This window comes from Seriola aureovittata, chromosome 15, assembly GCF_021018895.1.
Source record: "Seriola aureovittata isolate HTS-2021-v1 ecotype China chromosome 15, ASM2101889v1, whole genome shotgun sequence".
NCBI lineage: Eukaryota > Metazoa > Chordata > Actinopteri > Carangiformes > Carangidae > Seriola > Seriola aureovittata.
Window position 1 is genome coordinate 22,628,802 of NC_079378.1, and position 25,863 is coordinate 22,654,664.

The window sequence follows — 25,863 nt, forward strand, 5'->3', positions numbered from 1 at the left end:
GAATTCAGATTACTGTAGCTTTTTAAAAATTTTTTTATTAACAATTTTATTTTAAAAGCATTGTCATCTCTTGATACTCCTTACAAACATGTATTGATCTGAAACATTTATATGGAATAGTGCAGCACCTGTTCCTCTTTTCCACCTCAGCGACCAGTTCATCAGTGGAGAACTGTCCCCTGACAACCAGGATCAGGCTCTTGATGACATCCTCTGAGCAGTCCACGTCTAAGAGACCGCCGACCACAACAGGCAGACGGCTAGGATTCACCTGAAACACAAACAATCCCTCTCATTAGCTTATGTCTGTAATGTAAGGATACACCGTGACAGTAATTTGAATGTGTGAATTTGCCTTACCTTCTGAACATAGATCTCAATGTACTTCTGCAGGTTGTTGCGGTACAGGTAGAGGACCAGGTCATGGACAAAGTCGAATCGGTCACAGACGATGATGAGTGGCAGCTGGTCGGTGAGTTTGGCTTCCTGTTAGTCACACAGAGCGGAGGGAGAGCGACTACAGTCAGCAAGATCTTTTATCCAACATCAACACCTCAACTCAAACCACAAAACGTCAACCAAACCTGATGCACCAGGGGTGATTCTTTTACCACGGCACGTAGAACTAATCTATTTTGGTAATGAAATACTCAATACTAATTTTTCTAGTAATTTTCCAGCTACATCAACCTTCAAAAATGACGTGATAAAATATCAAGGGAGGAAACAAAATAAAAGGTTTGCCACTACAACAAATGGACGTCTAGAGGATGGTTAGATGCTGAATTAGTGTTTCACATTAGAGTCACAGAACAACACCTCTACATATCCTAAAGTAGCTTCTCACTCATTAACAGGGAGAGAGCTGCAAGTTGTCAGGAAACCATGAGGCAGCACTGACCACTAGTCCTCTGTACCACAATGCACTGATACAGGATTAACAAACTGGGATTGTGAACCTTTTCAATATTACTGAACAACATGCTGCACAGATCGGAGACCCTGTATTACGGGACTACACACTAAACACACACGCACACACTTTGAATGTCTTAATTGTTCTCAATTATGGAGATATGGAGCCTGGAATTGTCCACAATTAACTGCAGTCATACAGAAAACATCCAATGAATGATTAAGTCTATGTAAAGATCTCTGGTGCACCCCAGTGGGTGTATGGATTGTGGTGTACGAGCAATAAACACCTCCATACAAATCCCAGTTTCAATCCTGTGCCTAGTTCAGGGTCAAGGATGAAAAAAAAAAAAAGACAACAGGAGATGTCCTGTACTGTGAGGAGGGACAGATTTACCTGATTAATGTCCTGCCATTCCAAAGACAATGGGGAAAAGCACAAAATATAATTGACTGCTGTCAGGAAGGTTGGTTGAACACGTGTATTTATATGCCTGTACACAAATTGCTGGGGATCCGCTGGTGATTGTAATAATTTTCTAATCCATTTCTAGGGAAGGGTCAAAATGTGAACATTTCTTGTATTGCAATAGCATGTAGCATGTTAGCATGTTTTGCCTTAACATGGAATAAAATTCAGAAAAATGGTCATAGTTGTAACATGTAACAACAAATAAAGCAGAAGTGTTGATCAGGAACAGAAAGATACAGACTGAAACAGAGAGGGAATAATAAATGACACAAAGGCCCAGATACAGGAGGAAAAGAGCTGTTAAATGTCAGTGTTTGATCACTGCAGCTGTCCCTGCGGCTTTACCTTGAGGAAGTTCTTGACGCGCTCAGGGTCATAGCAGTTGCTCTCTCTACAGATCCTCTCCACCTCTTTGATCTGGCCCGTCTTGCAGGCGGCCTGGATGTATTTGAAGTGAACCTCAGGGTCCTGACTGAAGTTCACAATAGAACCCAAGAAGTAGAACAGACCTGAGAGACAAAGACAGTCAGTTGTATAAAGCCCCAAACGACGTACATGTCTACAGCTCCAGCAATCTAATGGCAGCATTATGGATCAGTAATGCATCCGGGGAAAAAAAATAAATCCAAAATCGACATTAAAACGTAGCTCCTTGACTGCAGTTTCTTTTTCTTAATTAACCTTTATGTGCCATTATTTCAGTAATAGTAGAGGAGCTGCACTAATTTACCTCCAGGACATTCTGTACAATCTATTGATCGTCCTGCCTCTGCTCTGACCTACTTGTCTAACAGATAGTTAGGGGACATCTATCTAAGTATGTGGGCGGATGGCTGCATAACTGAAACTGAGAGACAAGTCAAATGATAATCTAATGTCTACTCTGAATACAGGAATACTTAGGTGAATTGTCCCATTTCACAAAACATTAACTTTTAAGGTCTGTATTAGCTACTTTTTCAATACTTTGCCTCTCTGACTGACCAAGAATGCCATCAGTGTCTATGTACTTAAAAAAAACATTTATATTGTCTGGATTATAGATTACATAAAATATTCAAATATCAAAAGAGCAGTCTGCCTTTATGAAGCTTGAGCTCTCACCTTCAAAGCTCTTGAAGGACTCAAAGAGCTCAGTGAGAGCCTGTGTGGTGAGCTGCTCATGGTACTTGGAAGCCACCTGGACACAGATCTGCAGGTTCTGGCGGATGTTGGCTGACAACATGGCCCTGAGGCACTCCAGAGAGTCTTCCACTGACAGGGAGCCAAAGAAGTTCACCAGCCACTGAAAGAACGGGAGGAAATTTAAGTTGAAGTCATTGGTTGTTTCTACAGTGGAGTTAATCACAAATTCTTCAAAAAGCAATAAGAAATTGACAAGAAAGAAAAATAGACTATTTTTAATGTAATTTCCCCTCAGTCGGGAACTGAAACCTACCTCTGGGTTGAGCAGGTGTGTATGAACAACAGCACGCTTGATGTCGTACAGGTCTGTGTAGTGCTCCAGTGCTCTTTGCAGGAGTCCAGCCTTCTCACACAGCTGGGCGATGTGGGCGCGATCGTAATTGGTGAACATCTGGTTGCCCAGGATAGCATCGGCAACCTGCACCCATGACACAAAGAAATTAAAAAGTTAGAAAAATGGTTCCCAGCTTTATTAATCGAATTCCTTTTAGTAAAGTATGAGCGCATGTGTTCACCTGTGGAGCATGCATGAGGTTCATCTCCAGCAGGCGAGTCTGCAGTGGTCCTTCTGAGGGTCTGTTGTTCTTCAAAGCGTCCAAGAGGAATGAGGTGCACTGCTGGATCAGGTTGTACTCCATGAATACATCCACGATCTGGACAGACAGAGACACAGAGGCACATTGTCACACCACTCTCGAGAAGGAGAGACCATGTTTGTGTAACTGCTACAACGCTGACAAGAATATTACTTGTCAAAACCTTTCTTTGTAATAAATAAAGTACTACTGCACTACAGCTATTACTAAACAACACAAACATAAATGCAACACTCCTGCCACAGTCTCCTAGAGTTCTGCATCACTGACAGGATTGAGATGCAAGAAGACCACACACTTCTCTAAAACTTTAAGACCAGTTACGATTTAAAGTGGAAGTTGGCTGAATACAACACATTTCCTCTTCCAACGATCGAAGACGGCCTCTGATGCAATATGTTTTATTCTTAAAATTCCTGTTACCTGCCAGTACAGCACTTTAGGCAATAAGGAAAGCTGTGTCAGCAGTTGACAATTGCAGTGTAGAGAGTCTGCAGTGGCAGGAAGCAAAGCAATAGCTGCATTTCCTTTATACTACAGGATAGCTGAGCTTCACAGTTGTTGGTGTCTCATGTGACTCAGTCAAATATTTTGTCCAATTTCAAGGAAAGTTTAGAGTCGACTTGTTAACTGCAGACCTGGAATGTGCAAGGTCGCAAAGTTTATTTTTTTTCAGGAAATTATCGTCAGGTCTTACTCAAACATCAAACACTACAACCCAACACACCCTGTGCTGCAGGGCAATCAATTTTTAAGCCTACTACACTAATCTGTCAGTTTCAATAAGAGTAAGGTATAAATGTCAAGAACCTCTATCTGTTTATAATTTGAAAGTACTTCATAAAAACATCAATGGATTCTTGATGGATCACTGGAAATCCCTCCCTCCTTCCTCTGACCTGTGTGATGTCAGCAAGTGGCTCTTCATCCTGGACCAGCATCTGGGCAAACTGCAGGCCTTGTTCTGGGTTGATTCGCATCACATTCCTCAGCAGAAAGATCCAGTCTGGAGTGTAGCCCACCTGGGGAAAAAAACCAAAAAAAACCATTAACATCATCATTAACGTAAGTGACAGGATTTAGCAAAATTAAAAGAGCTTGATTACTGTCTCAGCCAGACAGACATACCTTCTTGGCGTACAGGACAATCTTGGGGAACTGACCAGTCTCTGCAAAGCACTGAATGACCTTGTTGGGGACGTTGGCCCTGAGGTAAACACTGAGAGCCAAGGTGGGATCCACTGCCTTCACCAGGTCACCAAGTTCCTCTGAACACTCCAACTGAAAAGAGGGACAAGTAACATCAGCATCGGAACCAATGCAGAACTATTTTAAAACGAAACCCTTTAATTTGTGAAAAATCTGGCTGTTTATATTAGAGCCGATTTTATTGGCCGATATTGGCCTATTACAGATATATCGGTATTGGCACATATATTCTCAGATATGGGCTGATATGATTATTTTTATTAAGAAGCAATAATACAGTGAAAATGCTTATATTTATAGAGGCAGCATTTTATGTATATCTGATCCTTTCTTTTCATTCAAGTTGAATATACACACATACACATTATATATATATATATATATATATATATTATATATATATATATATATTAAAATAACTTGTTATATATATATATATATATATATATATATAACAAGTTATTTTAATGTATGTAAGAAAAGTAAATAAAACATGAACAAATACACAATGAAAATACAAGGGGAGAGAATGCCAAAATAAAGAGAATGTATAGCAAATATGGTAAACGTATGTACTACAAAAACATAATATATATCACAATATACAAAAAATATTACATGTTAAATATAAAATCAGTGAAAAATCAAAGATATGACATCACAGCCCCAATCCACTATGCAGCTTTGCGCCACCCAAGTGTACGGTTTCTAAGGGAAAGTTCACAAACTCCTTACATAACGATGATCTCACATGATCCAAGATAATAGGAAGTCATGTAAACAAACGGGCAGCTCAGGAAGAACCTCTTCCTGTGAGTGGAGGCTGAGATAGAGATCTGCAATACCTTGTCTTCCTTCAGCCACTTCTCCAGAAGCTGCTTTCGTCCCTGTTGGAGGACGGGCCTGCAAAGCTCCAGGGACTCAAACTTGTTGAGTTGGCCTTGGTCCAACAGAATACCAAAATACTGCAGCAAGGGGGAGGTCTGGCCTGGCTGAGTCGGGACGCTCTGAAAGCGACGGATGGTGTCTGGGGTACGTAGGATACCCTGAGAGGGGAAAGGTCAACTGAAGGTGAGAACAGATCTAAATGACTGATAAAATACAAAAGCTAGAAAGGCATGTGGATCTTATATCACATTTTTATTCAGACTATGTGTGAGACCTGTTGATTAACCCCATGAGTACCTTTGGTGCATTGGCAGCCACTTTTGCGGCCTCTGAGTAGTTGCCAGCGGCAAACAGGTTGTTGAACTTGCGTGCGAAGAGCTCTTCAGCACCGGCGAGGTTGTTGCGGACAGCCAAGCGGAGAGCGAGATCTGGATTCTGCAGTACGTTGGTGATATAGGGGATGATGTTTTCCTCTTCCACGCACACGGACAGCACCTGTGTTACAGGGAAATACAGAGACCAATTCAGTACAGAGCACTAGAGACCTGATAAGGTTAACACAGGATAATCATGCTGCCAGATTTTGCATAAATCTGATGAAAAATGCCACATTTACTTGTACTGTATTTGCTTGTAGTCAGTTCAGTTTTATCTACTACAACTTCTGGTTTTAAGTCTGTCTATTAGGTGGAGTTACAACAACATATTGCTTCCAAGTCAATCTGTCAGACTCCAGAAAGGAATATCATATCACCATACCAGCCGTGTTATTTTTGTAAACCATCTGCCCTCATGTTCTTCTATCATATACGCTGGTCTAATGCTATGCCCCTCTATCCCCTCCCCCACAACCTTTAGCAAGGCCAACCAGAGAGGCCACTCTGGATTGGAAATAATGAATGATCTATTTTATCTTAATTCATCTTAGATACATCTAGACGATGCTGACATTAATCAACACATTCCTTATTCACATCCTGAGCCAGAAATTAGAGTGAGCAAGCTCAGCGGAATTTAACTGCAGGCAACGGCATTAAACTCCATTAAACTCTGTCTGGCCTTGGGTTGTGGCTGCTGAATGCAAATGTATTATTAGCGGGTCAGTGTAACGCATGGCTTTTGTGAGCGATCTGGCAACAGAGAGAGAGAGAGAGAGAGAGAGAGAGAGAGAGAGAGAGAGAGAGAGAGAGAGAGAGAGAGAGAAGAGAATGAGTTGAATGAAAGAGCAGGATGGAGGAGAGGGGAGGGGTCGAAGGAGAAAGACTGGCAGTGTTGGCCCCTCTACAAACAAGCCCAGCAGGTCAGTACCCCAGCTTTTAACAAGGGTGAATAGACCTCATTCTTCCTGCCACTAAAGCAGGGTCACTTACTTACTATGATGTGGGTGGACTAATTGGAGGTAGTTGTAATAGAAAATGGACAGAAAAGAAGGAGTAAAAATAGGTCCCTATGGAGATTCTGTGTTCTACTTAGTACGTAGGTGTGGTGGTGGATACAGGGAGGAGGATGCAGTGTAAAAAAGAGATGAAAAGCCTGATATTAAATTCAGGGATGATTATTAACAGAAATATGTGAATGAAAACAAGCAAGGACTTGATACTGACACAAGCCTTGCCTAACATTTTCTGCCTAAATGCTGATTTAGAAAATCCCCTAATCATTCAGGTCAATCTTTTAATGTCAAAATACAGGGCTGTAAATACATTTAGTGAAACCTTTCAATTTCTTATAGTATTTAAAATTTAAATATGGCATTTAATTAAATATATTGATTGGAACCTGATGGAAAAAACAGTTAAACCTGACAGCACAGCTGTTCTTAACAAGAGAGCACCAAGCTTCAAATGACACATGAGCTGCAGTATCAAGTCACACACACACACACACACACACACACACACACACACACACACACACACACACACACACACACACACACACACACACACACACACACACACACACACACACACACACGGCAGACATCACAGGTCTCTGTCATGCCGATTACGTGGAAGATAAGGTGGAGATTTGACTGGACGGGAGCACCAGCATTAAGAGGATTGAGGGCACCAGGCTGTACCTCCCACTTCACATCATGTGCTAATGGTGGTGGGCCCTTTTTCTTCTCTGGCTCTGTTGCTTTCTCTCACTCCTTTCCCTCCTTTGTCCTGCTTTGGTTTAAGTGCAGCAGTTCATCTGCAGCAATCATCATTACGTGTCAATGTGAGGCCAGGTCTAACACGTACACACTGCCCAGTCTGAGTCATAGTATCAGAGATCCTGATGCACAAGACTCAAACACACAAAATGGTACTGCTTAGTCCACAGCTCCCAATGAAAAAAGACTTCATAACAACTACAGGGATCAATTCAGGAGAAATAGAATAGATACAAATAGATACCAGACACTAACTTGTCAGAAGAAATCTAATAGTGTTTAGGGTAAAAAAAACATTTTCATGTCAGTCCATGATTTCAACATCTTAACACTTTACCGCAGAGTAGGGCTGTGACTGCATTGATTTTTCCTCACTACAGTGACAGGACAGCACACCCCTGTGGTTAACCACCATTTAGTTCTGTAAACACATTTGTAACCAACTCCACTTGATGCCCATGCAATTGAGTGAGAGTTATTTATTCATTTTCAGAAAGTTCATTCTCAAATTGTTTGCCTTTCATTAACTTTGACCTGAGTAACATAATAACACATATCTTGACAACTTGGTGCTACATAGTCAACGCCTTCTGATGCGCTCTTTACTGCTCTGCCTGTCCGATCAAACCAGGAACAAAAATATGAGAAAACATTAGACAAAATCCACTTCTGACTTTCCAGTCATCTGGTTAGCTTTTCTTTATGTGAGCCCCTTGCTCTGCTTGGTGACCAGCAGTGGATTAAAAGAATTATGGTAAAAGTATCATGGTGACGTATTTCTTGTTATCACATTACCAATATTGTTGGTAACTGACCTATTCAACTGTAGGTACTGAGAGGCCTAGACAGTGGCCTATTATCTCTCAGACCACTGCCTCTGTGTATGTGTTTGTGTGCATGTGACGTGTGTACACACAAATACACATATGCAATTCACTGCCACGGCGCACAGCAAGATCCGTCATCGCTTCAGATCAGCTTTCCTCTCTTCACTTAATAATTCATGTGGTGTGTGGCCAGGCTGGAACATTATTCATCAGCTGGCTGGATCCAGTTCTCCTCTCTGGTTCAGCTTTACAAAAGCAGTAAGACACAACCCTCTCCCCTCTCTGTGTGAAACGCTACACTTTGGATTATTTATAATGCCTCCTGGCAAAGTCTGGGCTTGCCTAATGATGACAGACAAACATGGAGACGCTGTTATTACCCCATGCAACTGCTGATGTTTGATGTTGCGCTTGTTTACATTCAATAACATGTGTCAGATTTGCTAGACATGTGATTGATGATGACATAAGGGGTAATCAATTAAGACGTGGTTCTGCTGTGGCTGTGTGATAGAGGTAAGGATGTATATTTGGTTTCATTAGTAAAATTATACTTTGACATTAAGAAGACTGAGCAGCCATGATACAGATCAATGTCATTTCCCTGAGCACACACGGTGAGCACTGGTTGACATTTTTACCTGTCCCTTCCTGTTGACTCCGATGATGCCAGAGGTGGCCTCATGTGGAGCGGTGACGAAGATGGTCTCTCCGCTGATGCGGTTCATGTAGATGCAGGTGCCTGTCTCCAGATCATACAAGTGGATGTAGCCGTATTTGGTAATAAGGAAAACCACATCTTGCTTGGAGCTTATCTGCCAAGGATGAAAAAAAAATACAATTTGTGCCTGTTAATCTAATTATATTAAAAACATAAAAAATATGTTGCTTTAAAACTGTAAATAAGGCTTTTTTTCTCAGATCACTTTTAAACAGCCTGAAAGCGTCTTCAACAACACAATAGGACAAATGTAAAACAGAAGATGAATAACAGACAGGTAATTAGTTTTATCCTTAGGAGCTACAGGTCAAAGTCGATGAACACAATGCTTTCCCTAAAGCCATTGATTCAGTGTGAAGCCAGGGAATACATTTACTTTCCCAAGTAAAGATGCTGTGCAGATGCCACAGTTAATGTGTATCATTTACATGTTTCTATGAATGGCAGTTTATGATCTATCAGGCTACAGATTTAGCTTTGTCTGAGCCAGGTGTTTAATTACATAAACATACCTGCATAGCCACAGGGAAGTCATTCTGGGCTTCTGGAGGGAAGAACACATCCACTGCTTTCTTTGGAAATGGCTGGTTGCCAGTTGGTGGGGTCCCGACTTCGATGATGTGCAACTATGCCAAGAGAGAAAATTGAAGTTAAAAAGTGACTCAGGGAGGTTTTCATATGGTAATGCTAATTACACTCGTTTCCCCTGTCATATCATTAACATCCGTTACCTTTCCTCCAGCTTGGCCTCTGACAGCGAAGCAGAACAAAGTAGACTCCTCTGTATTTCCCTCCATCTTGAACTGGGCAAAGCTGGCAGCGTGGCCTTCGATGGGCTGAGACACTTTTCTGTCGACAGAGTAGAGCTGCATGGCTCCCACCACCCGATTTTGCTGAAAAAGGCAAAGTACACATAAAATTTAAAAAACAAACTTAACCAGTTAACCAATGCTATTGGTAAAACTTCTTTTCTGTGGTTACTTATGAATGCAAACTGTTACCTACTGCTAATGCTGGTGATGACATGTTTCAGATGTTACAATTCCAAACCACTGAGCTCAATATGTTTGGTAGGAGCAGCAAATTACCTGGGCTGAGATACCGATGAGCAGGAGCCATTTCTGCTTGGCGTCAGTGCGGTAGTTGATGATCTGGCAGCCTGCCAGGCTGGAGTGCCGGTCAAAGACTTTCACAGGCTGTGAGTCACCCTCCATGCTCCAGTGGTAGACAGCATTGTCAGTCACAAGTGCAACTGTGTTAAGGGAGATCCACTTCCAGAAGGTAACATCGTCCGTCATGGTGTGTGCCTTCATCTTGCTCTTCATCTCAATGTTGAAGATCTGAAGGGTTTTGGCGGCTAGAGCGGGGGGAGAAATGGGACAGGAGCCGGGCCCCAGGAGTATGTTATAGTTTCTGACAGGATGTCTTCAAACACACACAAACAGATTTATAGGAAAAACGAGAACACCAAATTTTAATAGACAAGGGAGATTCAAATTTGAAATATTGGTAGTCATGGCACAGAGGTCATCAGGCAACGACACCATGACTGATAGATAGGGGATGCCATACATGCTGTAGTCGGAAATTGTGTCGTATGAAGTGTAGTGAGACAGGCATAGAAAAAGTGGATCAAATTTTGACCTCTGGGAGGCTTCACAAAGTGTCACTGCATAAATTATGTGTACTTCAAGCAAGTCAATTTTTCTATTCTAAAAGCTACATTATGAATTTGCAGGCCAATAAGAACACATAATTGAAGAGCTGCCTAATGCCAGCCAAATATTGAATCATAAGTAAATGGAGTGGAATGTTATTTTAAATGTGTATTAACTTAATGAACAATCCAGTGACCAAAACTGAGAGAAAGAGTGTAACAGGTGCACCTTGTGGTCTGTGAGAGTGAGAATGACTGAATACATGCATACCTCTTCTTCAGCACAAGTCATTATGAAGTAAAAATCAAAATATATACATTTAACTAAACTGATCACAGCTCCTTAAAGATGTTAAATAAATGCACTCAGTATGTGTCATGTATCGTTATATCCGACTACGTGGCCCACCCCATCAAATGAACAGCCTTCATAGAGAGAAACAAAGCAGACAGAAGGTAGAAGCAAGAAACAAACAACTCACAAAAAAGGCCAACACATCTGCATCTGAGCCAAATAGTCAAACACTTGAACATAGACGTAGACGCACAATTAAGGGGGAGGGGCACTTTTAGACAAGAGTCACAGAAAAGGTTTCCAATAATGATTATGGTTGATTATCTACAATTGAAGTTAAATATGTTTTGTGACGTCTGGATGACAGACCAGAGGCTAAATGTTCAAAAAAGGTTCACTCACCTGCATTTCTTTTGTTTTATTAGTTAGGGTTAATTTAGTGAGCTTAAGCTTTATTATGAAGCAGTGTGACTTCCTTGTTTGTTCATTATTGAATACTCATCAACAAAGTGAGAAAAAGCAAAGACCAATGCGTTAGCACAACTGTCAAGATCATTTTGCCATCACTGAGCCATGGAATCAGAGAACAATAAGCGGTGTGGCGAATGGACCACTTGCAGCAGCAGCCAAAATTTAAAAGAGCAAGCAAAGGGATTTTTAATTGAACAATGATCAGTTGTTGGAGGTGTGTGTGCGCATTGTGTCCATCCTTCAGACGTGGTTACATGAAAAGGTCAAGGCTTGATACTGTGTCACATGACAGGGTCGGCTGAGAATCATCATTATGGTAGACTGAGCAGGGAAGACAGTGGCAGTGGAAAGAGGGAGGAAGGGTCTACACTGACTTTACGCTGCATAACTAGTGAGGAAGAGACAGGTACTTTAGTTAGGACTTCAAACTGTGGTGATCTCTGTCTTCTTTTTTGCAGCATGAAGTCAATGACTTTTGGACAAAAAAAAAAAAAAAAGTCTTTGTATTTTTCATTATTAACCAGTACAAACTGAAAGCGACGAACCTCATGTGTTTCCTGTGTAACATTTACCCTGGCAGCGTAGTGTGCAGTAATGCAGCTATTGTAATGCTCACTCCTGCTCAGGTCTGGATGTCACATGTTTGTCAGCAATGAGCTAGAACTCTATAAAAGTTCAGCACACAGTTTATAACTGCACATTGTACCACATCCTCAGTAGAGAGGACAGTCAGCAAAGAAAGGTTGTTAAAGGTTGACTACTTTTAATAAATATGTTTAACATGAGGAAAGGTAGTTTCACACAAACACACACTGTCAAAATTTATTTTACCATTAACACCCCGGCAACAACAGAACAAAAATTACATTCTACCTGTTACTACCTGCTAATTCCTCACTGCAAAACATTAAAACTAGCTGCTGTTTTCAAGACTAGTTAGTGGTTTCCACAGTCAATAAAGTCAAATTAGCTGGGATAAACCATGTGGTCACATCAATACCCTAAGGCTCATTTTAAGCAATCAAAGCCATATAGTCACTTTAAAAGAAAACCTGAAGGACGGGGGGGGGGGGGGGGGGGGGGGGGGGGGGGGGGGGGGGGGGGGGGGGGGGCTTAGACATCATAACAGTCAAACTGTGACCAGAGGGAGATATATTAGTCAAAAATCCGACACAACTTGTTTGACTCATAAAATGTTATTCTAATAGTTGGATAGGGGCAGGGTCAAGAGCTGAAGACAGACAGATGGATACACAACAGTGTTGGGCTCTTGGATCTGCTGAAAAGCAAGTGCTCCCTAACTCTTAATGGCGATCAAATCGAAACCTATTTTTCAAACTTTCACAACCTGACATTCAAGCTTTATGGGTAACTCAAAGTCTGTTCTCAACCCCGCTCACTCCTCGTCTGGGACTACTTGTGATAGAGGGATAACATCGGGAACATGTAAAATCAAATCAATGCTGCTATCAGATGCTATCAGACTTCCCACACACCTTACAAGTTAGCCTATTAATTATCTAGTAGTAGGAGCAAAAGCTAATGTTCAGTCTTTAGCACAGAGAACCGTAAGAAATTAAGTTTGTAAATTTAATTGATAAACATGAAAGACAGCTGGGAAACAAGTGAAACAACAGGTTTGGGTAATTACAACTCCACACAGATGAAAGAAGACATGGATTTCAAAATGGAAATTGAGAAGACATGTGAATTAAAATGAAATTATTTTCACCCATAGTATTACCACATGTAAAATGGGTTCTAAATCACTTGTACATATAATAAAAATGATGGATGCCAGCAAGCTATAAGGCTATGAAAGCTAAATCCTGTTTACGAAGAGATATTTTCAATGGCCTAGATGTGGAAAATGTTCCAAAGAATTATCCAGATATTGGTTAAAAATATGAAAAGACTTAAGACTAGGCCAATAACTTACAGGCTTTAAGAGTACTGTACCAAAACCTGAGTTTAAATAGTCCAGTAGCACAAAATGGTAGATGCAGTCATGTTATCTTTAATCAATGTAGTCTGTATGCTTACTTCATATTCTTTTTTCTAGATATTCTTTTACTGAATGGGATCATTTCGGAGGTGTACAATTTGTCAAATAAATACTGTCTTGAAAACAGGATTTTACTTCCACAGTTAAGTAGTTAAATTTCAACTCACCGTCTGCAAACAGATAAGAAAGCAGTAAAGTAAAAAAAAAGAACATAGAAAAGACAAAAACAAAAACAACAAAAAAGTCAAAGCAATCATGGATGCTGAACAAAAAGAATAAAAATATGCTATTTTGAATATTTACAGGACAAATGTTTGGAAAAAACATACAAATTGGCCAATAAAAACTACTTCATAGTGGAAAAACTAAAATAGCTGGATGTGTATGGACATAAACAGATGAATAATATTTTGAAATACTCTTAATTGTTAAATGGATAATGTTGCTTTATTAAACAAACATGTCAGAACTGAATGCTGCAGGCCCCTTACAGGGGTTTAGATAAAATATAACACTGAAGTAATATAATGTAGTCCTCTCTCTTTTTCTCAGGTAACACCTACACTGAATTAGAGAAATGTGGCTTCTGTAATGCCAATACTCTGCCATACCTTTAAGTGCAATGACCTTGCTGGCGGGATTCATTATGGCGCTGTCAGCCGAGATGGGCCTGCGGATAGGTGTATTGGGGTCGGCCATGTCAATGATCACCACCTGAGTCTGCTCGCCCACCTTCTCCCGGACACAGATGAACTTGTCCGACTCCATGGTGAGGGTGCTGAAGCCAATGTTGGCCGGATTGATCCCTAAGTTTTGGAGCTTTGGGAAAAGGAAAAAAACATGTTCAGTTGAACAGAAATGGCCTACAAAGAGTTGCAGTTAAATAAGACATGATCAGCAAAGATAATCTATGACAACATTGAGATCTGATCGCATTCTTCTTGCCGCAACCCCCCCCCTTCGGACTGTCATTTGGGAAGAAGGTAGTTTATTCCAGTGTTAACCAATAGTAGCTAGAGAAACTATGTGGCAAAATAAAGGGGGAAAAATAAACTTGCATGTCAGACAACAGTAAGTGACTTTCAAGTCTGAGGCTGGAGAGCTCTACATACTTTGTTAACATTGTGCATAGCAATGATGATTTTGACAGTTGAATTAATTAAAATGTCTGATGCTGACCAAACAACAATAGTTTCCAGTAAGAAGGCTTTGACTCTCTGCTCAGCTGCTTTGCACTACCACAGCCAGCCAATGAGGTCACCACGCCTGACACTGAGCAGCTCTTTGGACACATGGAGCTCATCACAACAGTTAGAGAAATGGGCTGGGTGGAGAGCTCATCCAACGCCAAGGTCTCAAAGCACTGGCCAAAGAGGAAACTACAACCATATTACACAACACTTTAGTCACACTGCAGTCTGACTACCAGCAACTAATGTGGTCTGACTTCTTGCAAATTAATTCATTTGGTCCAGATGTAGTTAGTCAAGACTACGTGAAGCCCCCTGCATGAGGATAATTTTGCTGTGACATCTGTCCTGACAATCATTTGTGCTTAATGCTGTGTGATTTTAAGCTAAATGAGATGAAACACTAATTTCAATCCTAAATCGAACACAATCAACCAGAAAATGTATAAAAGGTCAGCAGTGCTACCTCTGTTTCTCAGACTCGCTGGTGTTGCAGCCTAACACAGCACAACAATGTGATACAGGACATAAAGAGGTTTAATCCATGTGAAAAGCCTGAGACTGCAGGTGAACTGCTTTGCAGCACATAACACCAGGTAGCTGTGCAGCCCAGCTTACTGCCAAGGCTGGAAACAGGGCATCCTGCCTGCATCACACAAACTGACACAGAACTCCTACTGAAGGCAGCCACACTGGATGTCTATGCCAGAACAGCTCTGGGCAGGAGTGTCAAGACTGTTACGAGAACAAACCATGGATCATGGTTACAATTTGAATATCAAACTACAGCAAAACAATATCACTGGACATAGTACATGACAAAATACAATTACTACAGAAACCACTCCTGTGTCTTCCTGCCAATCGACTGAAAATGGCTTTGCTGTTGTGAAGTAAGCCTGAAGGAAATGAAACTACCAGAAACATTTCCCATAGGCCACGTATTGGTGTTGCAATTTCCTCTACTTTTGCAATCTATCAGTAATACAGCACAGATGGACAGATGTTGTATAATTACCTACAGCTATTTGGATCATCACCTTGAGACAACTGCTGTGCAGATAAATCTTTTGTGGTCACATTATTTGTCTTTGTTTTGACATAATTTCACAAAAATATTTATTTCTACACAGTGAGACATCAAACATTTCATTATTTTAAAAAAATCACAGACAAACAGAAGGAAATGTTAAACTTACATTCTAATGATCTGTGTTCTAACAGCTACTAGTAATGACAGTTTAACTTAACCAGCCATACATTTTTGCAGATTATTTATTTGTGTGCCCCCCCACCCCCCCGCATTTTAAAATTTTCTAATGTCCAGAGTAGTTTTTTGAACACAAATTGGATCTCTGCCAGGGAGTCTCCTCAGCCGCAGCCACAACCGAGCCATGTTTGGTGGTGAGTCTTCATTTTGAGGCTCGCTAATGATAAACGCTGGCTCCACTGTCTGCAATTTGCCACAGTTGAGTCCTAATCAGCAAACACAAACCACAGTTCCAGGAACTGCTCAACGAAATGGGAACACCTTTTCTCAATGGTAGGACACACCCTCCCCACAGCGCTGCACCACCCACATTCTTTCACTAGCGAGTAACCTGGTCCCCTCTCAATGACACTGCAATAAATTACCTTAAAGAAAAAGTAGTTACTACCGGCTACGAGGAAAGAACTGAAAACTGATCTGAAACACTGACATTTTTACTGCGACAAAGGGTGACATCATACAGTAACATAGCTGCAGATTCCATGCCTCTTATCGTTGCCATTGTCCAGTGCGGAAGCCTTGTTTACTGAGGCAACATTTATTCAAGCACTAGACAAAGAGAAAGGGCCCGCAGAGATTTACTGTAGACCCTCAAAACATCTGCTTTCAGTAATAACTTGCAACAGTTCGCTTCATCAGAGTACTATAAAAGCTCCCATCTTTCTTCAAATGGACATATTGGATTTAAACCAAGAGCACTCTTCTTTTGTAACATTATCACAAGACCCCATGTGGTGCTTTTGCGCTCTAACATCGTGTGAATTAACTGTCTGACTTTCTTTAAATCAACTCTCTAATCTCTGGAAACCAGACAGGGGCATGTCTACAAATTAAGCAGGCAAGGAGGACTATCCCTCTGTTATTACACAATAGTTTTCTAGACAGATTTACGTGTCTAGAAAACTCTTCTCTACCATCTGTCATCTATTCTGGGATCAGCAGGAAGTCATTTCATTCACAATGAAAGGCATTCGTAACACAGGAAAGAGCAGCACAGCCTAATCACAGTAAATATGTTACCTCTCTCTCTTGAAATAAAGTACAACAAACACAGACAGATGTTGCACTGCTGGAAGACGGACCACACCACGGTCTGGTCTGTCAGACTGGTTTTCTATGGAAACCTTGTGGTTAAACACTGCTGTGGGCTAATGCTGCTGTGACATCAATGAGTAGGAATTTGGGTGAAAGCAGGTCAAACCAGTGGAGCTACAACCAATGTGGAAAACCATTTAGTCGTTTAGTCTGGCCTGCCCTGGCCTGGGGTTGCTGTGCCTAGTAGTTAGCACAAGCTAGGTGGGCAGATGCTAGCCCAAAGCCATTCAATTCATCAACAGCTAATTAACAAAGGGGTTTTGAGGGGAGAGCACAGGAGAGACAGGACAAATTTGAGGGAAGAGTGAGAGCATCACATATACTTTCGAACAATCAACAAACTAACTGCGTTCAGAAGTAAAGAAAGGAACTACTGATGAAAATATGAGACCCAAAGGTCTCTTATATTTTTAAAGGATAAAGAAAACATGTGGTTACTGATTAAAAGGAAAAAAAGCACAGTCAAGAGGATGAACAGAATCAATTTACAAGAGAGCCTGGGGGCTAATATTTCCAACACACAGCTAATGAGAGCAATGGCAACAACAAAATGCCAGAAAGAGACACAGTAACTCACAATTACACTACGCATTACTATCATTAGTCCCTTGACAAATCATTAACTCCAACTCTCTGCTTCACTTCACTCTAATCTCTTTCAGACCTGCATCTTCAATGACATGACATTATAGTAGGGCATGTCCCAAAATAGTGTCTCTGCAAGGCAATATTTTAACACCAGAGACAGTGAGCAAAACTGTCATGTTCTGTTAGCCTCACCAAAACCTCCTAGGTTTATGCTAATCAATAAAGAGGAGAGATCGCTAGGTGTCCTGTAATTTTATCAAGACAGTGTGAGGAAATGAGTCTATCTATTGCTACCTTGTTGGACTTTTTATTGACAATTTACTGCAGTTATACCAATTAGTCAGGTTAATATGATGATCCACTACCGGTCGCAAGAACTTCTGATAAAGAATGTCCTGACTGGTCCTTTATTTTAAATCAAAGTCTATATCAAGAAATACAAATATTCCAAGAAAGATATAGAGTAATCAGTTGTAGTTACACAGTACAAATGGTGAATATGTCAGTAGAAACCATACACATTACATTCTTCAAATATGAACTATGTGTAATAAAATATGTAACAATCATTTATTTGAACATCTTTGTATTTTTCTTCAGCATGTGGACCCTTGAAAGCTCCCCTGCTACTGGTGTAATATATCAGGTATCTACTGATACAGGACTGAAAATCAATAACATTATTTTTATGCAACTCTTGCTCAATACAAATAACTGATATATCATGTAGCCCTAGTGAGGACTGTGCTGATCCAGCTCAGGAAATACTGTGCTCTCTAGTAAGGAAACTATGTCAAACAAGTTGATTTCCATTAAAAGCCATAAATTAGTGCTGATGGTTTCTACTGAATCTTGCAGATGTAATGAATTAGCCAGCAGATTTGAACTACTCTTAATGACCCAAAGGGAATCCCATTTGTTGACTTAACCTGTATGCTCTTCCTTCAAAGGAAAGCTGCATCTTGCTCAGCAAAAAAAAAGCTGTATGTGTGTCCAACACATGTAAAGTTCAAGGCAGGGCAGGGAAGGATGTGCTATGTAATGTGCTGAGGCTTGCAGCACTTCATTGCAGTGCTCCACAACAGGAAACCAGGGACCCATTGTCTACTAGGACTGAAACAACAGGCTTGCCCAGTGCTGCCTCCTCCACTACCATGTGACACTGGCAGGGGACATGTGACCAGCCCACGGGTGAGGAGCAAGAGGGCTGCCTTTACTGATAAACTGACGGGGGAAAAGAAGGAAGGAGGACTGCATGGATTTCTGAAGCCCATCCGTCTCCACTCCAGGCCAGTTCTGCTGAGGTGGTTTTGGGACTGCAGTTTCCTTTTTCTCCCAAATGCATGCTTTATCTTCCATTTAGACAGCGCTGCAGAATGTCAAGTGTTCAGGAAATCTGTGTCCTCACCAGCCTGTCACGAGATCTCAGCTGGTTAGTTACTAGCACAGTTCAAAGTGTAACATGCGCACCTTGTAAGGTGATATTTAAAGAGCATGGCACAATAAACTAATGCTCTTCCCACCATGCAAACAGTAGTGTCTAAGTGTATGAGCTACAAACAGATAAGATTTACTATCAAACATCACTGAAAATAAATCTGAATGAATCTGCCAGCCTAAGTTCCATATTTTAAGTGTATTCAGGAAACTCAATCCTTTCTTAGACCACAAACATCTAATTTAAACCAATCAGCAACATTTATATGAATCAACATGATTACCATCAACACACATTTTTTCTTTGCCGTATCTTTGCATTCTGGATAAATTTGCAAATTTTATGTCACATTTGAAAACCCCTGCCTCCAAAATGTAAACTAGATATTACACATTTAACAAAAATGTTCTTAGGGGTGTTTTGCAATTGCTTTAGTCGGGAGAGTTAGTTGGTGATGTTTTGTAAACACAAAGGATTACTGTGTACACTTACAAAACATCTATGTATGCACGGAAAGTAAAATAACAGTGTTATAACATGTAATTATAGAATCATATGTTAAATACCATGTTAAATTAACACAGTATTTGATAAGCTAAAGCTTTAGGTTTTCCCTCCACAAATCATCAACAGTGCCTATTTGGCAGTGGAAAGGAAACCTGGCTTGTCAAACCCTCTTACGAAACACATATGCAAGGGAAGCATTTGTCAAGAATGGGCACAGTGTTGTTATTATATCAATAGAATCAATTTTTAAAGATTACAGACAGTCAACCCCTGAGAATATGTGAATGTCATTCATTCATTTAATGAATAGGTTTAGATATTTTCAGTTTGCCTGCTATTAAACTATGTGTACAGCTATCCCAAGATAAATACCGTAATCAACAAAATCCTAATGACACATATTCCTACTCCCAGTACACAAACATGACAAACTGTGTGTGTACTATTTTGTGTGAGAAAATATGTGAGGTGCTAAGATACATCACACAGCAATTAAAATTCTCTAACTGGGGTTTACACTACACTATATAAATGGATGATATATAAAAATGCAAGCTATGCAAGTTGACCGGATGACAGAGGACACACAACTGCAGAGCTTGAGGGAAAGGAAGGGAGAGAGAGAGCGAGAGAGATAGAGAGAGAGGACCAAGGTAAATGCTGGTTCTGTAAATTGTCTCTCTACAGTAGCTGCAGAAAAAAAAAATCACAGTCCTGCAGAAAATGCCAACATCTTTAAGCTTTAGTTACAAAAAAAAAGTGAGATAAAACAAAATTATTAATTAGCATTAGTGTAGTTTTAACACAGTTGACCATGTTCACTGTTCAACCCTATGTGGTGACAAAACTTATAATTCCGATATGAAAACTTAGAATTATATCTTGAAATTTACCATCCTGCCATAGATACTGCTCTGAGGTTATGCAAATGACACACAGAGATGCACCACTTCAGGGTGGATTTGCTATACTGATACTGTTTAACAATCATTTCTCAAGACAACTACATATGCTACGATTTTAAACTATATTCAAAACAGGAGTTCATTGAAATGATTTATGAGATTTATGAGATTCAGGGCAAATGAGAGACTGACTAGAGAGAAGTCACACTAAATAATCTGAATGCCCACTCTAAATGTCCCAAGATAACACAGAGGCCTACAAAATCTAAATTGTTAAATGACAAAGCTGTTATGCATTTATCACATTAGGCTATTTGTGTAAAGTTTTAAGACTTTAAATTCTATGACTAAGTTTAAAAATATAGTAGTTAGGAGGATGAAATGATGGCAAGGTGAAAATTTGGCTGGTTGAAAATATAAAGCTGTAGATGAACATGCTTTGCTGAGCCTGCATACTGTTATAACTATGTGGGAAATCTTGAATGCGCCATAGCAGAAACCGGGAGCTCATATCAGTTTGAATTACACCAGGATCATGTGACTCTAGTGTACCAATAAACTGGCTTCCTTTCTGCTCCCTGGGTGCTCTTGTGAAGAGCCATGCCAGTATCTTATAGTACCTAACAAACTGAAAACCAACAATATTAATGCTCAGACTCCTCTGGACAAACCAATTAGAAATATGTCAACACAAAAAAGGAAACACACTTGGCATCATTGAGGTAAATGTGACAATTTGTATATTTTAGGTCATGTTGTCCATCGTCCATTCTGCATGATCAAGTGATATATGCTGTGAAACATGCATGAAACAGCATATGCAGGTCATGCATTAGTGATAGTTGCTGGAGATCCCTTGGGAGTTGATTAGTCACACAAAATGACCTTGTGACGTGCCAATGACACAAATCAGGGAAAGCACACTTCAGTTGCAGCTTGGCTGTTCATATCACTGAGAACTAGAGTGCAGTATGTAATTTGAAAAATATGCAACAAGCTATTGTATTATTATGCAAATGTGTGCATAAAAGTAAAACATATCAACAACTACGAATGACAAGAAGCTACTTGAAGTTCCATGTGAAATATTCTGGTTCCTTGAATTAAATCTTAACAGTTAAATACAAAAACTACCAGTATAATGATGTTGTGTCAGGGCACGATTGGGCAGACCTTTCCCTCTGCTGAAGATAAAATATTAGTTCAATTGTAATGTTCAGTAAGCACTGTAATTCACCACTCCTGTATAGCTCTTTTTTTCACTCCTACTTCTGCAATCAAGAGGACTAATAATTTCATTGTACCTGTATGCACAAAAGATCTTTGCATAGCTTTGTGAAGTTCAGTGTCTATACAATGGCTGGTGATAGGCCTACATATTAAATCATCAACTTCTTTCACATAAACTAAGATGTTGTATCTTAGTTGAAAAAGAGTCAGCTTTGTACTGGAGGACAAAATCCACTTAATTTAAACAAAAACAGCACCATACTTGCTAATCTAACACCGTCTGTAAATAGGATAATAGTTTCTTTAAGACCAGGAGGCCTAGATTCAAACGTTCACCCTGCTGAGCTTTCACTGAGTTCAATGGTACTGACCTTGACCTCTGACCTCTTTTCAGTAATCAGTGTGTACAAAGTGCTCAAAAAACACAGAGCCTCTTAGAAATGAAAGAAAGAAGAGAAAAAAAAACGACGGGAACAACTCAGATCTCAAGTAAGTTGTCTACATTTTAGGCCCATAGGAATCTGTCTCATTAGACTGTGAGGTATTTTGAGTTTAGGTCAGGCTAGAAAACAAATACAAAGACTAAATAAACAAATGATTTTCTTCAAGCTAAAGGGTAGGCAGATCACATTTCTAATTTGAAGCTTGAATGAAACACCAAATTGATGATTTATTCATTACACCTTGAAAGTCAGCACTCCAGACTGAATACATAAGCATGTTCCACTTCCTAAACCTGATCAGCATGTAGTTTATTGGGGTTACAGTAAAGGTGTGGCCATTTAAAACCCAGAAGCAAGCACAATCCTGATAGTGCACAGGGCTGCACAATCACGGAAAACACCTGTTTGCCTGGTAGTACAAAAATATGTGATACCACTTTCCTTACTGCCATATCAAAGAAAGAGACAACAGAAAGAGAATTAAACAGAAGTCATTCTCAGTGAATGTTCTAGCCTCCGCCAACTTTGGCTAAAAGTCATTCAACATGGGTAGTCGGACAGCTATCTGACAAGCCAACACACCACATGACTATTTCTACAACCTACCAACGTGACAGCCTTCAGAGGTCGGCAAAATCACTTTCAAAGTAATCGGGCGATGCATATTTTAAGGCTTGTCTACGTCATACAAATAACAAGAAAAGTTAAAATATTTCAACTTTTTATTCACCCATCACGCCACTGTATAATGGGAAGTGCTGGATAGAATTAGATTCAATCATGTCAGAACAGTTATAAGATAATGACTAAATATAACATTTATGGTTGTTCTAAGCATTGACAATAACCATTTGTAGTAAAGCAGTATCTACTCCGAGAAAACGAACACTTCACTTCAGAGTGATTTTATGGTCGATAAACCTACCTTCTAACAATAGGTTAGGTTAACACAGCATTCCTGATTACAACTTGATAACACTATAAATACCTTCTGGTTTTGTATTGTAGACTTTCGTCATTTACATCATGAACGGGGGTGGCTAGTCAAAGTGTTAGCAAAAAGGCTAGATGCTAACTAAGATAAACGTCATCCACCCTGCCAAGCTAGTTAGCATAGCTCGCGAAAGCTAAGTTAGCTTGTTAGACTTTGAAAAGTCTCTGGAGCCACTTAGAATCTCGTATTAGTTGCGACTGAAAGACAAACTTTACAAAACAATTTAACCATTCATTCATCCAAATACCTGCAGGTGCTCCTGAAAGCGAATAGGCAGGATCTGAGCCATGGCGGTTCCTCTCTCACTCTCCTCCGGTTTCTTCTAATGCTAACAAACTACGGTTTCCTCTCTCAGATCCTAGCCGGACAGCCAGGGAGCCTCTAGTCTAAAGTCCAAATTAATTAATTATAAGCCTTGTTTTAAACCTGCTGTCGGCGTGATGGTACTTTTTATTCGTCCCTTAAATGTTTACTTGCGGGCTTCCCCTAGCTAACCACTGGCTGCCACTACACCGACTCCCTGGACCTGCAATGGCGGTGGAGGTTGGTCAGCAGAGAAAACATCCCGGAAATGGAAGTGAACTCAATAAGGCGGATGGATACGGAGTCAATTTAAAAAAAAAAACACACATTATGCTGTGTATATGCTAGTATAATTACTGCTGCTTTAGTATATTTACAATGTTTAATATTCTCTTTGAAATACCAAGCAGCAACACCAGACGTCAACATTAAAGTACATGAGAACAAATGTAAAAGTGGAACTACTTCTTTCTATTCGCCCTTTGATTTTTGCCACATCATTCGTATTTGTATATTAACGTCATTCCTACGCGTTGTACACTTGTTCCTTTAAGCCAATCAGAAAGCTCGGACCAAAAGTCGGAAATTCAACTTTAATTTTGAACTCAACAAGCATCTGTTCAAAATTTATTGTGTGTACATTCGAGCTCACTGTTGCCTTTTTCTTATTACATGATCATCATCCTCGATTTATTTGCCTTCTACCACACGTTTCACTTATGCGGTCAAAATGTTAGAGACATACTTTTTCAATGTAGATACATTTGTGTATGCAGCATGTGTGTGTGTTAGCGTCCTGCTACGCATTTATATCAGCATTTATTGTTTTTCATGACACAAGTGGATGAGTTGACACGTTCTTCATACAGACATAGTTGTCCTGCACCAACTATTAAGCTACAGCATTCAAAGTTTGAAAGCACCACTAAATATAATGATGATATTTCTATGATATTCTGGCACTGTTTTTTTCTTTTTTCAAATGTAATAATAAGCATCAGTTAATATTCTCAAGACAATCTGAGAAATTAAAATTACATGGGACAAATTGATCTTCATCAGAGTCTTTTTGCAGGATGTGTGTGTTATGGTCAGCATCATGCAATATCTGTTGGGTGGAGTGTGCACCCCAGTGATCGTTTCCCTTTTTTACATCCACAATTTCTGTTGGCAGAGGATGTAAACTTATTGCTCAATGTAAAACTGAAGGCTAGGAACGCGATCTCTCGAATGAACTGACCTTTTAGCAGAGATCTCATTCTGCTGAGCCAGCAATTATGGCTTCTGAAGAAAAGTGCGGTCAGAAGAAAAGTAGTACACGGCATATGTCGATCACACATCATATTGCCTGACGAATGCAGTGAGATCGTCAAATTTCTCATTGGTGAACACAATAGTATAGAGATACTGTACAAAATAAACCCCAATTTAATAAAGACTGATGGTCATCTGAGACGATTATTGTTGTTCATTTCTATAATAGATGGGGAGATATGAGAGAGTACAACTTCAAACCAGAATACTACAAGTTTTCATTGTTTTAATATCTAATCAATAATAACAGCAAAATGAAGACAGTATTGCAAAAAACAAAAACAAATGGATGCCATGCCAACCAAATGAAAGGCTCAGATCATTTACAGTAACATTTACATTTACATATAGATACATTAGATCTTGTACAGTAACATAAGAAAGAAAGAAAGAAAGAAAGAACGAAAGAAAGAAAGAAAGAAAGAAAGATAAATATCTCATAATAACATGTTAAGGGGAAGTGCTGGGGGTAGGGTGTATAATTTACTCAAATGGTCGAAAAAGGAGTTATGCATCACAAACATGCTTTGACCAAGTTTTATTAATGTTAAATAATTGTAAAATGTTAAATATTTAATTCAAAAGATGTTTTAACACAAGTGGTTAAGAGTAACCAATGATGAATCCACAACTAAATCAGTAGTTTTGCACTCCAGAGCATCATGAATTTGAATGAATTTTGAACTTGAATGAATCTCTGTTTGGGATGACAGAAGATAGGATTTAGAGTTTTATTTCCCTGCTGGGACCCAGTTTAATAAAATAACATACCTATTTGTCGTGTGGACATGACCAAACCAACTGTGCAATTTGTTTACTGATCTATATTTTCAGAGGCAGAGGGTGTAGTGGTCCTGAATGGACTATTCACGCTGCTGTTGCCATGGATTCACAGGCCGAGGAAACACAAGACACAGACACTCACAGAGAAGCCATGTGTGTCATGATAAAAGAGTGGCCTTCGGCCTCTCTGCAAGGATGCCACATAGGCCCGCTGAAGCTGAATTTAGCTTCAGGCTTCATGCAAAACGGAGGACAGCGGTGGTAGCTCTGCAGCCTTTGCCCTTGTCTTTCCTTATCGACTCTCCAACATGATGTCCCTATCTCTCTTTACTGTAGGTCATCCCCTGCAGCTCAGTGAAGAGTCAAGTGAGGCCAACAGAAGAGCAGCCGTGCTTGGACTA

At 40.0% G+C, this 25,863-nt stretch overlaps 1 protein-coding gene across 3 annotated transcripts in view; it reads right to left on the reverse strand.

Moving 5' to 3' along the window:
* Window positions 1-23,604, reverse strand: part of cltca (clathrin, heavy chain a (Hc)) — a 32,840-nt gene extending 9,236 nt beyond the window's left edge. Inside the window, exons 1-16 of one of the 3 annotated variants that reach the window (XM_056396412.1) lie at window positions 23,310-23,603; window positions 14,014-14,221; window positions 10,063-10,331; window positions 9,706-9,867; window positions 9,487-9,600; window positions 8,895-9,068; window positions 5,563-5,760; window positions 5,223-5,423; window positions 4,297-4,449; window positions 4,068-4,190; window positions 3,088-3,225; window positions 2,826-2,990; window positions 2,492-2,672; window positions 1,733-1,896; window positions 361-486; window positions 129-271 (exon numbers count right to left, since the gene is read on the reverse strand). In XM_056396412.1, coding sequence (XP_056252387.1) covers window positions 129-271; window positions 361-486; window positions 1,733-1,896; window positions 2,492-2,672; window positions 2,826-2,990; window positions 3,088-3,225; window positions 4,068-4,190; window positions 4,297-4,449; window positions 5,223-5,423; window positions 5,563-5,760; window positions 8,895-9,068; window positions 9,487-9,600; window positions 9,706-9,867; window positions 10,063-10,331; window positions 14,014-14,221; window positions 23,310-23,351 — 2,561 coding nt within the window. In that variant the 5' untranslated portion in view covers window positions 23,352-23,603. Of the gene's footprint in view, window positions 1-128; window positions 272-360; window positions 487-1,732; window positions 1,897-2,491; window positions 2,673-2,825; window positions 2,991-3,087; window positions 3,226-4,067; window positions 4,191-4,296; window positions 4,450-5,222; window positions 5,424-5,562; window positions 5,761-8,894; window positions 9,069-9,486; window positions 9,601-9,705; window positions 9,868-10,062; window positions 10,332-14,013; window positions 14,222-23,309 lie in introns of all 3 variants that reach the window. The other 2 variants (XM_056396413.1, XM_056396414.1) reach the window with 2 other exon arrangements.
* Between the last annotated feature and the right edge of the window lie 2,259 nt (window positions 23,605-25,863).